Below are 15,696 nucleotides of genomic sequence, written 5' to 3' on the forward strand. Positions count from 1 at the left end.
GTTGGGAGATGAGGAGGGAGCCGAGGTCACCCAGGCTCTGCCCCTCGAGGAACCTCCACAGGCCGACGTCTTCCCTCTTGACACTGAACCTCAAGACCCCCTGGCCGAGCCTATCACCGTGGATACTGCCGAGGTCGCCTCCAAGTCCAACGCCGAGGAGATTGAGATGTAAATTTTTGTTTTTTGTTTTTTGTTTTTTACTTTTATTTTTTTTTTGTTGGGGCCGAACTGCCCATCTTGTAACCATGCCAAGCAGTCGGCTTATAATGAATGAAAAAATATATTTTTGTCAGATTTGTCCAAGTGTTTTAGCTCAGCACTCTTAACCTTCTCTTCCTTACGTACGTTGTTCTATTTGAGGTTGTGGCCGAACTGCCGAGTCGTTCTGCTAGCCGAGCTTAGGAACTTGTCTCTTTTTTACCCATGCTTCGCGTGGTCAGTGGCTCGGCCATGCCATGCCCGAGGTCAATGTGATCCTTGCTTTGGTTGGTTAATTCGCCATTCCCATCGGTCCGATTGGACAGGCTATCATATAAGCGGACGCATGGCCGAGCAGCCTTCCTGGCCGAGCGTAATGCCTTAGCTTAGTTTCAAACTTTGTTAGGCTCGACCAAAGGGGGAGTTTGCTCTTGAGAGGTCGGCCAGGTCTATGAGGACCAGTCTTTCGACCTTGCTGCCGACCTATGAGGGTCGGTCTTCGAGGTCGGCCAGGTCTATGAGGACCGATCTTACGACTTGGTTGCCGACCTATGAGGGTCAGTCTTCGAGGTCGGCCAGGTCTATGAGGATCGGTCTTACGACTTGGTTGCCGACCTATGAGGGTTGGTCTTCGAGGTCGGCCAGGTCTATGAGGACTGGTCTTACGACTTGGTTGCCGACCTATGAGGGTCGATCTTCGAGGTTGGCCAGGTCTATGAGGACCGGTCTTACGACTTGGCTGCCAACCTATGATGGTCGGTCTTCGAGGTCGGCCAGGTCTATGAGGACTGGTCTTACGACTTTGATTTAGGAGCTTGCAAATACGTTAAGTGGTGGAGAAAGACTTTATTTAATTGAATCAAATGTCGGAGCTGAAGCCGAATACAAGCATGCTCAGTTATTGAAAAAATTCTTCTAATTTTTTGAGTTCCAAGGTCTCGGTACCTTCTTGCCCCCCGGAGTCTGCAAGCGATATGTGCCAGGGCGAATTTGCTTGGAGACTATGTACGGGCCTTCCCAATTTGGTGCTAACTTTCCTTGCTACCTCGGCTGGGATGCGCTGAGTTTTCTGAGGACAAGGTCCCCTTGACGGAAGTGCCGCTCTTTGACTCTTGAGTCATAATACTTTGCCGTCCTCTGTTGGTATGCCGTGTTCCGGAGTAGGGCATTTTCTCGAACTTCGTCAAGGAAGTCCAAGTTGGCTCTCAGTCCATCTTTATAGGTCTTCTCATCGAAGTTGAGCACTCGGTACGACGATGCCATAATTTCAACCAGGGCGAGGGCTTCGGTCCTATAAGCGAGGCGAAAAGGACTCTCCCCGGTTGTTCTTACTGTCGTCCTATATGCCCATAGGACACTTGGGAGCTCTTCCACCCATCTCCCTTTGGCCTCGTCTAATCTTCTCTTAATGCCGGCGAGTAATGTTCGGTTGGACACTTCTACTTGTCCATTTGCTTGCGGATGAGCTACTGAGACGGGTCGGAAGTCAATGTAGAAGTGTTTGCAGAATTCTTGGAAGGCCGGGTTGTTGAATTGCATGCCATTATCTGTGATGAGCACTTTCGATAGCCCGAATCGGTAGATGACCTTATCTTGGAAGAATTTCTCCATGTTCTTCTCGGTGATGGTTGCAAGGGGTTCAGCCTCGACCCACTTGGTGAAGTAATCGATCGCCACTACCACGTACTTCCTGTTTCCCGATGCCGGGGTGAAATCTCTGAGAATATCCATTCCCCACATAGCGAAAGGGATTGGGCTCAGCATTGAGGTCAGCTTTGTTGCTGGTCGGCTTGGGATTGGTGCAAATAGTTGACACTTCTCGCACATCTTCACATACCTCATGGCCTCTTCTTGCATTCTTGGCCAATAGAATCCTTGTCGAAGTATCTTGTATGCAAGAGCTCGGCCACCCATGTGACTCCCGCATATTCCCTCATGCACCTCGGCCAAGGCATACTCGGCTCCCTTCGGTCCAAGGCATTGGAGAAGAGGGGCTAAGATTGCTCTTTTGTAGAGCACTCCGTCGATCATGGTGTACTTGGCAGCTCGGATCTTGACCTTTCTTTCTTCGTCTCGGTTCTCCGGGAGCAGGTCATTCTCCAAGTAGTTGACAATGGGGTCCAACCAGGTCAGCCCGTCCTCTTCAATGTGCTTTACGCTTTCTTCTTATAAGGAGGGCTTCTCCAATATTTCTATGTATACTGATTGGCTCAGATATTGGAGGTCGGCCTCAGCCAACCTGGACAAGGAGTCAGCCGCGGCATTCTCTTTTCTCGGTATTCGAGTCATCTCAAAGTGCTCGAGTTCGGAAATCAAATCTCGTGCTCGGCTCAGGTAAGCTATCATCCTTTCGTCTTTTGCCTTATAGTCTCCATTGACCTGGTTGACCACGAGTTGGGAGTCTCCTCGCACCTTCAACTGCTTTACGCCCATTGCTTTGCTGACTCGAAGTCCAGCTAGGAGGGCTTCATACTCAGCCTCGTTGTTCGAGGCGGGAAACTTGAACCTCAAGGCATATTGGATCAGAAACCCTTCGGGGCTTACCAATATCAGGCTGGCCCCGCTTCCTCCGGAGTTTCTTGAGCCGTCAACATTCATGGTCCAAGTCGGGTCGGCCATAGCCCCGACCTCTTCTACTGTCTTTTCTTCCCCGACTTCAAGGTCGGGCCCTGTGCATTTGGCGATGAAGTCGGCAAGGACTTGTCCTTTTATCGCTGTCCTCGGACAATAGCTTATATCGTATTCACTCAGATCAACCGCCCAGGTGATCAGCCGTCCCGAAACGTCGGGTTTGTGCAATATCTTCTTGAGTGACTGGTCGGTCAGTACCGTAATCGGATGAGCTTGAAAGTACGGCCTTAGTTTCCTTACGGCCGTAACAAGAGCGAATGTTACTTTCTCGAACCCGGAGTATCTTGTCTCGGCATCAACAAGAACATGGCTGATGTAGTATATGGGTCTTTGAGTTCGACTTTCTTCCCTAATCAATACCGCGCTGACCGCTACAGGGGTAGCGGCTAAGTAAACTTGAAGCTCCTCTTTTGGTTCGGGTCGGCTGAGAAGAGGCGGGTTCTCCAAATATTTCTTCAGCTCTTCAAAAGCTTCCTGGCACTCGTCTGACTAGATAAAGTCCTTTGGGTTCCAGATATTCTTGAGGGCTTTAAAGAACGGTAGGCACTTGTCGCCCGATCTCGACATGAATAGTGCCAACGCCGCCACTCGTCCGTTTAGCCTTTGTACTTCTCGGATCGTCCTCGGAGGACTCATCTCTTGGATGGCTCTGATTTTTGCCGGATTGGCTTCGATGCCTCTAACAGAGACCATGAAGCCGAGGAACTTGCCCGAGGTCACGCCGAATGCACACTTGGCGGGGTTCAGCTTCATTTAGTTCTTCCTCAATACGCCAAAGGCTTCTTCCAGGTCAGCCAAGTGGTGTTCGGCCTTCAAACTTTTCACCAACATGTCGTCCACATAGCCTTCCATGTTTCTTCCGATCTGCTCACGGAATATATAGTTCACGAGCCGCTGGTATGTCGCTCTGGCATTTTTCAATCCGAACGGCATGACCTTGTAGCAAAAATTTTCTTGGTCAGTTTGGAATGCCGTGTATGACTCGTCCTCCTCATGCATCATGATTTGGTTGTAGCCGAAATACATGTCCATGAAACTCAGCATCTCGTGACCTGCCGTGGCGTCGATCAAGAGGTCGATTCGAGGTAGCGGGTACTCATCTGTTGGACAAGCCTTGTTGAGGTCGGTGTAGTCGACACACATTCTCCACTTCCCGTTCGGTTTGGGGACCATGACGACGTTAGCCAACCAGGTCGGGAATTTTTCTTCTCAGATGAACCCTGATCGACGAAGCTTCTCCACCTCTTCTTTGATCGCGGTTTGTCGATCAGCTGCGTAGTTTCTTCTCTTCTGCCGAATTGGTTTTTGACCTGGATCTACGTGGAGCCGGTGTTCAACTATATGCCTGGGTATGCCCATCATGTCGGCAGCCGACCAGGCAAAGACATTGGCGTTCGCCCTTAAGAAAGCTCCGAGCTAATTCCTTTGATCTTCATTCAAGAATGATCCAGTGGACCACCTTTGTTGGGTCATCTTCGCTGAGATGAAATGGGGTCAGGTCTTCCATGGGCCATCCTCTCCTTTCGATAAGCTCATCCGGCTGATCCTCGGGCAGTGTTCGACGCACATTGCCATTCCTCGGACATTACCTTTGTTTTGCTTGACAAAAATAGCGTAGCACTCCCGCGCCTTCTTCTGGTCGCCTCGGACCTCGTCGACACCGTTCTCGATGGGGAACTTCATCTTCAAGTGTGTCGGAGAGATGATGGCTTGGAGAGCGGTCAATGAAGGGCGGCCGAGTATGGTGTTGAAAGCCACTACCGACCGTACTACCATGAATTTGACTTGGATCGTCGCCTGGCATGGAGCTTGTCCAATCGTGACTAGCAGGTCGATTGAGCCCTTGATGGTCGCGGCAGCTCCCGAGAACCCATGAAGTGAGGTGCCTTCCGGCTTGAGCGCTTCGTCGCCGAAGCCAAATTGTCGGTACGATTCTAGTGACATAAGGTCCACGGATGCGACAGTATCGACCAATACTGGCGAGTCGAACTAGTAAGCTTATACCTTCGAGGTCGGCCTCGGTGAAGGAGATCGTCGCCGCTGGCTTGAGCTTCTTGTTGGGCATCTCAGCAACTCCGATGAACCATGCTTTTGCCTTAGCCTTTCTAGTGGTCTCTTGCCCGGGCCCTCCGAGGATAGTGTATATGGGAGCTCCCTTGTCACTGCTCAGCCCGGACCCGTCCTCTTTCTTCTCAGCTCAGACTTTATCTTCATCTCGTTCGACTCGCCTATTTTCGGGCCTTGGCTTGGCTCTTCTTTGATCCCGCTCTTCTCGGCCTCCTTTAACATATCGCTTCAAATGACCCGCTTTTATCAGCTCTTCGATTTCTCTTTTTAGCTGATAACAATCCTCGGTGTCGTGACCGGTGTCCTTGTGGAACTGACAATATTTGTTGGGATTCTGAGATGACCCCGCTTGCATCGGTCGGGGTTGGCGGATGTACCCACCGTCCTGTATTTGTATCAAAATCTCCTTGCGCGAGGTATTCAGTGGGGTATAATCGAGGCTCCGGGCTCGATCCGACCTGTCAGCTCGGCGATCCATCCTGGGCCCTTTGTCTTCCCTACAGTTGTTTGTTGTTGGCCTTTTCTTGTCGGGTCGGCCTTCGTTTCCCTTCCGGGCTTGGAGGACCTCGGCCATATTTGTAAATTCATTGCATCTCTCTAAGAGCTCGGCCAGGTTTATGGTCGTCTTCTGGGCCAAGTCCTTGATGAGGTCCATGTTGGCAAGCCCGTTGCTCATAGCAGTATGGGCCGTGGCCTCATCCAAATCCTTGATGTCTAAGGATTCCTTGTTGAAGTGGGAGACGAATGCTCGAATCGACTCGTCGGGCCTTTGCTTCACGCTGAGGAGGTTGACTGTTGTCTTCTTGTGTTTCATACTACTCTGGAAGCACGTGATGAAGGCTCGACAGAGTTGAGCGAAGCTTGTTATAGAGTTTGGCGGCAACCAGGAGAACCATGAGGTCACTGTGCCCTTGAGGGATGCAGGGAAGGCTCGACAAGAAACGATCTCAGTTCCTCCGTACATGGTCATCATCGCATTAAAGTAGTTGATGTGATCTGTCAGGTCGGTCGTCCCGTCATATCGATCGAACGGGGGAGGTTTGAGCCCGGTCGACAGTGGCGCGGTCATGATCTCAGGAGGATATGGGTGACGCCCGACCAACGAATAGGCGTCCAGGGTCGCTTGTTTCTTCAACCCCTCCACTTGCTCCGCCAAGTCTCGTAGCCGCCTCTCCAGCTGGGTTTCAGGTGCTCGGCCAACCGACTCTTCAGCCTGAGGTCGGTAGGGTCGGTCGTCCCGTTGTGGTCGGCCATTCTGGTCAGCTCGGTCCGCACCATCCTTCCTTGTTCTTCTTTCCTCCTAGAAGTTGGACCCACGGGGGCTCCCCTGTTGTTCTTCTCGGGGAGGCAAGCTTTGACGCCGGGGGGTACGACGAGATCCTTCTCCTTGTCTCGCCGTGCGCCTTTCATTCAGCTCTTTCCTTTGTTCTCGGACTCTCCTCGGCTGTCCGTCCTCTTTGAGCCATCCAGAAAATACCAACCTCCTCGCTACCGAGCCGGCTGGTTCGATTTCCTGCCCTGTTCCCGGGCTTCGGCGATGCTCTTGCTCATCTCGCCGAGCGCCTCTACTAGGGCGCGGAGGTGGAGTCTTCTGACGAGATGGGTGTGACGATGCGGCTCGGCTAGGCTCGGCCCTATGTCGACCACCATTTTGCTATAAGTTTCTCTCTGCGCGGACCGGGGCTGGTGGGGGCGCAATCCGTGGTTGGCCCATCAGCCCGCCTCGGGCCATCTGGTTCATGAGGGTGCGCAACATCTCGTTGGTGTGGAGCATCTGCAACTGCAAGTCCATAACTTGTCAATTATTTGCCGGGGCTTCGGGGTCCAAACTCTTCGGTAAGGGCGGCGGAGCTGGTAGGCCCATCCCGTCCAAGCTTGGCTCTGCCTGCATCCGGTCAGCCGCAGCCGTGGTTAGCACACCTCTCCCATTCCCACCCTCCGGTGGGGGAATGGGATTGATCATAGTGCCCATGATGGGCTGCGCACCCCCTGCCCGAGGGGGTCTTCTGTTTATCCCCTGCCGAGAGGCTCCGGGGGGCAGTGATCGCCTCGTTTGCCCAACGGGTTGTGGCTCGTCCGTGCGGGAAGTCGAGCCATGCTGCCCTGATCTCTTGTGCACCATTATTGTTGCTCTTGAAGTTGGTAGAAACGACGATGCTTGCGATGTCGTTCCCACGAGCACGGCGCCAAATCATTGCGGTGAAAACCTTCGATGCCCGGGTTCACCCACGATGAGCCTGCAAAAATCAAGCGATGAGCACAAGAGAGCTGGTGTGGCTCGGCCTAGGACTCTCCGATGCTCAAGTCAGTCTCCAATGCAACACAGAATCGCGTAGTAAAAGCAAGATCGGGAATGGTGCTCCATACCTGGGTATTTATAGAGTGAGGATGAGATGAGGCGGTGGGGAGAGTCCTAGTATGGTAGGAGTCCTTCTTTCGGAAGGTCTCTCGCGTAGAGCGGAGTGGAGAGCTATTTTCGGGGTCGGGCTCTTATTAAGGTAAGAGTCCATGTAGAGTGCGATTCCGTGTTGCACTCGGGATCGTGGCTCGATCCTTATCCCGTGATTCTCGGGATGCGCCGACGTGGCCGGAGATCCCGGTGGGGCGCTATGGCCGCTTCGGTGGAGGAGGGCTCGGCCTCGGAGGTCGGCTTAGGAGGTCGGCCTTGGCCGTCACTCACCGGGAGGTCGGCCTTGGCCGTCACCTCGGCCTGGGAGGTCTGCCGAGAGGTCTGTCTCGGCATAAGCTCGGCCAGGAGTCTATGGCTGACCTGTATGAGCTCGGCCTCGGCCATCGGCTAGCTTGCACGAGTCCGGCTCGCCAAGTGACTTATAGTGGAGATGGAGTCGGCCGGCTTTCCGCTCGGCCCAACTCGATTCTTGGACTGAGGTCGGGTCGGCCCTGTGGCAGCCTTTGATAGGTGGGGTGTTTTATGCATCATCATTGATAAAACTTGATGAGATCGGCTCTTAGATCAGTGGAAAAATGCAAGCAAACTGAAATTCACCTTGAAATCAAAGCAAATCTAAAGCATCCTTGATGTTCCTCCTTTTTTTCTTTTCCAAAAATCGAAATTCACCTCGAGATGAAATCAGGGCAAATCTCCCACACTCGTGCATTTTTTTCTTTTTTGTTATTCTTCCTTTCTCTCGTTCGTGTTTTTTTTTTAATAAATTTTTCTCCTCCTCTGCCTTCTTCTATCTTTGCAGCAGTAATGATGGTGGTACCCCGTTTTGGGGTTTTTTTTTTTTTCAGATTTGATTTCTGAAATTAATTTGAATCTGACCATCAGATTCAGTTGGTTTCTTAAGGCTTATTCCACCTCTTTGGAAGGTCTTTCCTTCGGTCATGGTGAAGCTCAGAGTAGGCATGAAGATCTCTCTGATCTTGGCTTGCACAGATGGGTTCCTTCGGCGAGGTCTGATATGGAATATGATGGAAGATGAGCGTCATAAAGGCCATAAATGAGGAGTTGAGAGAGAGGATGAGAACGAGATGTTGTTGGAGTTTAGAAGCCTTGCAAGAAGAGGGGGAGTTGATGCAAGGACCAGTGACGGTGGGTTGCAGATCATATGAGGAAGATGACTGGTTTTGGGGTTTTTAGTTACAAAGGTAAAATCGTAAATCAACATTGATCAATGGTAGTTTAGGGATTTAAATTTATTTAACTGGCTGACATCATCAGTTAATAGCATAAAATAATGTTAGGGACTAATTTATCATTTTGGGATCTAAACCAAAGGGTGATTTGAATTTTTTCAAAAACCAAGGGGTGATCTGAGTTTTGATTGAAAACAAGGGGGTGATCGATAATTTACCCAAAAAAAATATATTTTATTATCCATTAGAATTATAATAAATAATTGGGGGGAAAGGTTTCGTACACAATCTTGTAAACCGTGTTTTTTATGAAAACCCCCTCTCCTCTTTCTTCTCCGTTTCCTTCTACCATCCTTCTCCGTCACCGGCTCCCATCCCCCTCCTCCGGCTCCAGCTCCCTCTTCCCTTCCCTCCCTCTCTCTCTCTCTTCCACATACGGCTCCTACCCTCCCGCCCCCTCATTTTCCACAACCCTCCATGCCAGCATCCCCCCATCACCTCCTGCCCTCCTGCTCCCTCTTTTCCCCTGCAAGTTACAGTTTTGAAATTTTAAAGCTAAGTGCCAGTGCTGTATCTATTGAAGATTTGGAAGATCCGTATGCTGGTATACTCCACTTCAAATGTAAGAAGTAAGAGGGCAATGGACGAGTACACATCGGAGATATTCATGGGAGGGAAGAGCACAATCGTTCTCCACAACACGTGTGAAGACTCCTTGTTGGCTGCTCCTATCATCTTGGACTTGGTCCTCCTGGCCGAGCTCAGTTCTCGGATCCAACTCAAAGCAGAGGGAGAGGTATTTCCACTTACTCTAATCACTTCAAGGTTCAAATTTGAAACTGGAAATTGGTCAATTTGGGCTCACTCTCTGTTTCTTATGGTATTTGCAGGGCAAGTTCCACTCTTTCCACCCTGTGGCCACTATTCTGAGCTACCTCACCAAGGCTCCACTGGTAAGCAAGCAAGCTAAATGAGAGCAAGTTTCATTTGAACATTATTATGAATTTAAAATGGTTTGATGGGTGTCTCTGAAACAGGTCCCCCTGGTACCCCAGTGGTAAATGCACTGTCGAAGCAGAGGGCAATGCTTGAGAACATATTGAGGGCTTGTATTGGTTTGGCTCCAGAGAACAACATGATCTTGGAATACAAGTGAAGTGAGAAGACCATTGAAGACCATCAGAACTCAAAAGCCCCCCTTTGTCTTGTCTATTTCACTCTTCTTTTTTTTTTTTTTTTTTTTTTTTTGTTCTTTTTCAGCTTAAAGAAATGTTTAAGGAGAAAATTCAATGTATGAGGAAGATGGGTGTTTCCTGTTTGGTCTTTGATTTTCTTCATCTTCCTGTTTTTAAAATCAGATGCTGGTATACTCCACTTCAAATGTAAGAAGATAATGAAAGATAACTAATTTCATGGGGAATGTGTTTCTTCTACTGTATTAGGTATGGAACACCAGATTAAAAGCTGTTACTCATCTTTTTGTTATGGATGTTATGCCTTGATTAGAATCACCATGCACTATGGGCATTCTTATTCTAAATACTTCCTATTATCTTCTTACATTTGAAGTGGAGTATACCAGCATACGGATCTTCCAAATCTTCAATAGATACAGCACTGGCACTTAGCTTTAAAATTTCAAAACTGTAAGTTGCAGGGGAAAAGAGGGAACAGGAGGGCAGGAGGTGATGGGGGAATGCTGGCATGGAGGGTTGTGGAAAATGAGGGGGCGGGAGGGTAGGAGCTGTATGTGGAAGAGAGAGAGAGAGAGGGAGGGAAGGGAAGAGGGAGCTGGAGCCGGAGGAGGGGGATGGGAGCCGATGACGGAGAAGAATGGTAGAAGGAAACAAAGAGGAAAGAGGACAGGGTTTACACGACTGTGTACAAAACCTTTCCCCTAAATAATTATATACTTTTTCTTTTAGATCATGCTTCATCCCTAATTAACAGTATACTAGGAAGGGGGGAGGGGGGAGCCGCCCAAGTGCTAGGCATGGTTTTTGCTCCCCCCCCCATGGTCTCTCTCTCTCTCTCTTTTCTTGGTCTCTTGCTCTCTTGCTTTTGAGAGTTAGGGTTTGTTGAACCCCTTGTATTTTGTCAAGGTTTTTGAAGAGATTTTGCATTGGCTTGAAATCCTGAATTGCACCAAGTAAGGTTCAAGAACATCCATCTCCGTATGCTCGTTGGAGGAAAAACCACCATCTGAAAGAGCAACACTTGAGGCTCTTTACGTTAACAAATCTAATTAACTCTTTTGTGGTTAATTTTTTATGCTTTGATATTCATGGTATGCGAAAGAATCCGTATCGATTCTTTCCGCTATGCATTCGAGTATGTGATGATTTTAGTTATTCCATGTAATTATAGATAGAGATGGTTTACTCACTATTTATATTCCACCCACCAATACTCTCTACTTCTAAATCTGCATGGTACTCCAGAATGTCTTTTTCTTCTGCCCCTTTTTTCACTTAGGCTTTTTGTCTAGGTGACGGAGTTGGGGGTAGGGGAGACGGTCTAAATGTTTCCCTGAACCTGAAAGTTACACAAACGTGGTTGGCTAGATTCTGCCCATGTTAAAGCAACGTCAATAATTCCAAATTCTTAATAAACTCAGACCAACATTTTCACTCAAATGCACAACTACTGTTCCATCAAGCACCGCATCTTTCCACTACAGCTTCTGAAGGACGCAATCAACATGAAGAATCCCTTCTGCACGATAACCTCCGTATAAACAAATGGTATTTGCAGCGGATTACTGTCCATTGTGAATTAACTTAAGAACAACAGACGTTTCATGACCTTACAACCTGACCCACAATGACAGTTATGTCATCCAGTTTTCCACCTGCTAGAAAAAAAGACTTTAGTTAGTCTACACAATCAGGAAAAGACACAAGTAAATGGCCATTACCCAGCGCTAGTGCTGGTCTTGCCTATGTGAGGTCCTGGGAAGGGTGCGTTTGGAGTCAGTCCTAACCTTTGGCATGTTTGCACAAAGTGGCCACCCTTATGACTCGGACCTAGGCATTTGCCCTGGTAGCATGAGCTTTCTACCATTGCTCTAAGCAATGGCCCCTAGGAAAAGACAGGAGTACAACCCTAAAAAGAGCTTTACTACGAGTCATGCCTGTTAGCTTCGTTCCAAGAATTTTCTTCCACCATGGTACATCATACCCCTGCGAAGGAATGCTCATCAGTAAGTCTAATTTTCTAGCAAATACATGGGTGCCAGTGACACGGCGTTTGCCCTGAAAGAAAATGTGGATGCTGGAAATGGATTGATTTCAAGTAACGTACTCTGCTTCTGGCCTCCAATGAGTAGGGTGAATCAAAATTGGACTCCCTCGAATGATCGCTCGCAAGACTAGCCAATGCCTTTGCTATGGTTGAAACCATATCAGTATGACAGGTAAAAACAATACAATAGACCTATGTTTGAAGGCAGAGTGAGTGAGGAAACGTTACCAGCTTCTGCTACATCACTGAATCTCAAGATTGTTGAAATTATTTCATGGTCAAAAACATTATCAAATAGCCCATCGGAGCCCATTACTATTGTGTCTCCCTCAATCAATTCCAAAGTGCTAACCTATTATTGAAAGATGGATCAATATTTTCATCAATAAAAGAGGATGTAGGCAATTTTGCTAGCATTCATGACAACACTCAACAGGCCAGCTGGTGCTGATAAACAATATGAAATGGGCATTATGCAATACACGATTCAAAATAGAACCTCGAAAGTACTTGTCTCGTATGGAAACATGATGCAGATCAGAGGTACACTCCTTGAAGACCAAAGTAGTACCATAGCTTGCGGTTCTGATTTTGACTACTTTGGGCCAGTTTTTACTGGCTTGCGGTTCAGGTTCTGGCTCACCTAAAGAAACAAGTTGTGAGGTTTACCTAGGACTAGTCTTTTATTATTTTATATCATATTTATGTCCTTGTAAAGACTGGAATCTTCATTATTATTTCCAAGCCTGTTAGAAGTCTTTCTATTAAGAGTCCTAGTCTGATTAGAAAATCTCGTATACAGCTTGTGCAAGGGAGAAATTCCTGTTCTGTTCGGGTTTTTATTTTTATACTTTATCAAGGTATAAATCTATTGGATGATAAACTTTTCTTTAGCCAAAATGACTCAATAGTAAATGTAAATTGTAAGTGAAGGAAAGAAAAACAAAAAAAAAAACAAAAGAGTATTTTCATTGAAAGTTTGATTATCAATCGATTTGGCAATAACCCAAGGATTACTAGTAATCGGTGTCACCTTCCCCAGACCCCGCAGTGGCGGGAGCCTCGTGCACTGGGTATGCCCTTTTTGGTGTCACTCTCACTGAAGTCCATATCTATGTGGATATCAATGTACTACAAAATCATAAGAATATGTATGCTGTACATGTTCTGGTTTTTCTTTTTATGATTTGTTAAGGTATAAATCTATCGGCTGTTAGACTTTCCTTGAACCAAAATGACTCAATCACAGTAGAATCTATTTTTGTAAGGCCGTTAAGCCTCCCCCGCAATTTTACAGTTGATGAATGAATTTGGTTTTTGCATCCCAATTCAGTGTGATTCAGAATTTCTGTTGTGAGATGCAGCAGTCCGTTGGTGGGATGCCAAGGTAGGCAGGTGGGATTCCTGTCAAGGATCCAGTGAGAAGCTTGATTCATATCGTTTCTCACTGTGCTTAATACTGCAGGGTCTGGGAGGCGAAAATGTACGCAGCCTCACCCCTGCTTTGTAGAGATGCTGTGTTCATGTTTCAAACCCGCAACCGGATGGTTGCTATAGTACAACTTAACCGTTGCACCAAGGCTCGCATACTTGCTTCTCACTATTCTTCTTCCATTGAACCAGGTCTGTTACTGATCTTCACCCCCCCCCCCTCTTTTCCCTCATGTGCATACTTTATTTGCTTGAATCTGGTTATTGATCTGAAATTGTGCTGGTTATCAATTCTCTGAAGTTCTGTTTGAGATTCTGCTACGGTTTGGTTTCAAAATGCAACCTTTTCACTGTTTCCCAAGAATCCTTCTTCCAGTAGGAATGCTGGATTTCTCCATACTAGAATCCTTCTTCAAGCAGGGATTAACACTAAGCTAGAGCTATGGAGTTCAACCTTGGAAACAAGAGGCTTTAGGATTAGTAGAACGAAGACACAGTATATAATGTGTAATTTTAGTCAAGCTATGAAGGATACCAACAGGGTGCGAACTGAGGAAAGAGAGATACCGCAAAGTGACTCTTTCAGATTTCTGCGGTCAATCATAGATAAAGAAGTTGACATAGAGGATGATGTTTCACAGAGAATTAAAGTGGGATGGATGAAGTGGAGACGTGCGTCCGGAGTGTTGTATGACTGGCATAGTCCTTTAAAGCTTAAAGAAAAATTCTATCAGACCGTTGTACGACCGGCCATGATGTATAGGGCTGAATGTTGGGCAGTTAAGAAGTATATATTGGGAAGCTATGTGTAGTAGAGATGAGGATGCTAAGATGGATGTACGGAAAAACTAGGAAGGATAAAGTTAGGAATGAGCGTATTAAAGCAGAATTGGGAGTCGCCCCAATCAACGACAAGTTGTGAGAGAGTCGTTTGAGGTGGTCTGGTCATGTTCAACGGAGGCCTAGGGATGCCCCAGTAAGGATGACTGATATGATTCCGATTGAAGGAGCTAAAAGAATTAGGGGCAGACCTAAAATGACACTAGGAGAAGTTGTGAGGAAGGACATGCATAGTCTAGGTCTTGTACCAAGTATGACCTCGGATAGAGCCTATTGGAGGGCAAGGATCCATGTAGCAGACACTATTTAGCTGATATTCTCCAACTTATTAGGTTGTACCTCTTTCCTCTTACTTTCATCTTTCATTTTTCTTTCTATTTCCATTTCCCATTTGTCATTTTACCTTTTCTCATCTCCCATCCCTTTCCCCACTTCTTCATTTCCCCCCCCCCTCAGTTTCCCTACTTTGTTTTGTTGGATCCATGTAGCCGACCCCATTAAGTTGGGATAAGGCTGAGTTTGTTGTTGTTGTTGGATCTAGTTATCAGATTTGATTCTTAGTTTATCTCTGATTTAAAAATTAGATCTTTCAAGAAATTTATTAGAATCCTAGCTCAACTCTGATTTCAGAAAACTCAGTTTAAGTTTTATTTTCATGTTCTGATTTTGGTTTTCTATTTTGATGTTACAATTGAGTTTCTGTTACTGCTTTTGGCTTATACTGAATATTCTTTATTGCTGTTCTGAGATTTAGTATTTGTTGCATGGCCTTGCCTTCTAATGTTATCACTTACTTGTCTTCATAGTGGTGCAAGGTTCAATTGCTTCCAAAAATATCTTTTAAATAATTTTTGTGTTAACTATTTCTTTTTGTTACATTGTGTCTTAGGAAACTCCACCAGCGTTTGCTGCCGGTCCCATGCCTGGATAAAGGAGGGCTTGTGCATCAGTTCGGCAGTCGGCAATGGAAAAAAACCTAACCTAACCCTTTTAACATGGGTTCTAAAACCTTATATTATAAACATTATGTTAGGGCATTCCCCGCCAGAATAAGCGACACGCTACACATGACCTGGGTGTAGTGAAAAGTGAGCAAGGGCTAGCCGGGGCATCCCCTGTAAGCGATAGGCCGTGTCGACGCCCGGATCCGGTGACAAGTAGGCAAGGGTTCTTGCACCATAGACGATTGTGGGTAAAGAAGCTAATCCAAAAGCATAGGATTAGGTTAGCATCTTGGAAAATTGGATCTTAACAGGTAAGAGTCTAGAATTGATAGATGTTATGAGGAGAAGAAAGATTAATATAGTCTGTATTCAAGAGACAAAATGGAAGGGTAAAAAAGCTAAGGAGTTGAACGACTTTAAAATTTGGTGTACAAGGGATAAAAGCAATGACAACAGCTAGTAGATAAAGATATAAAGAATGATGCGGTAGCTGTTAAAAGATTTGGAGATAGGATTATATCCATAAAGTTTGTGCTGGCGAAAGAAGTTGTCAATATAATTAGTGCTTACGAGCCCCAAGTAGGATTGGATGAAAGTAGTAAGTTACAATTTTGGGAACACATGGATGGATTAGTGCAAGGTTTTAGTCAAAGAGAAAATATTATTATAAAGGGTGATCTTAATGGACATGTTGGGAGAGATCGTAGGAACTATGAAGGTGCACATGGAGGATATGATTTTG

The 15,696-nt window shown here is 46.8% G+C and overlaps 1 protein-coding gene and 2 long non-coding RNA genes across 5 annotated transcripts in view; 1 reads left to right on the forward strand and 2 right to left on the reverse strand.

The window, feature by feature from the left end:
* Nucleotides 1–9,117: 9,117 nt before the first annotated feature.
* Nucleotides 9,118–9,436, forward strand: LOC122652077. The gene is made up of 2 exons (XR_006331554.1): nt 9,118–9,292; nt 9,387–9,436. It is a non-coding gene; the product is annotated as an uncharacterized LOC122652077 (long non-coding RNA).
* Nucleotides 9,437–11,248: 1,812 nt separating this feature from the next.
* The window catches only part of LOC122653137 (probable protein phosphatase 2C 26), a 51,127-nt gene continuing 46,679 nt past the window's right edge, over nt 11,249–15,696 (reverse strand). For 2 of the 3 annotated variants that reach the window (XM_043847079.1, XM_043847080.1), the window contains 4 exons: nt 11,968–12,091; nt 11,800–11,882; nt 11,630–11,678; nt 11,249–11,347 (listed from right to left, as the gene is read on the reverse strand). In XM_043847079.1, coding sequence (XP_043703014.1) covers nt 11,295–11,347; nt 11,630–11,678; nt 11,800–11,882; nt 11,968–12,091 — 309 coding nt within the window. In that variant the 3' untranslated portion in view covers nt 11,249–11,294. The remainder of the gene's footprint in view (nt 11,348–11,629; nt 11,679–11,799; nt 11,883–11,967; nt 12,092–15,696) is intronic. The other variant, XR_006331717.1, reaches the window with a different exon arrangement.
* On the reverse strand, nt 12,705–12,867 carry LOC122653138. Its single transcript, XR_006331718.1, has 2 exons — nt 12,834–12,867; nt 12,705–12,772 (listed from the first exon to the last, which is right to left on the reverse strand). It is a non-coding gene; the product is annotated as an uncharacterized LOC122653138 (long non-coding RNA).

The sequence above is a fragment of the Telopea speciosissima genome, chromosome 2, assembly GCF_018873765.1.
Source record: "Telopea speciosissima isolate NSW1024214 ecotype Mountain lineage chromosome 2, Tspe_v1, whole genome shotgun sequence".
Lineage (NCBI taxonomy): Eukaryota > Viridiplantae > Streptophyta > Magnoliopsida > Proteales > Proteaceae > Telopea > Telopea speciosissima.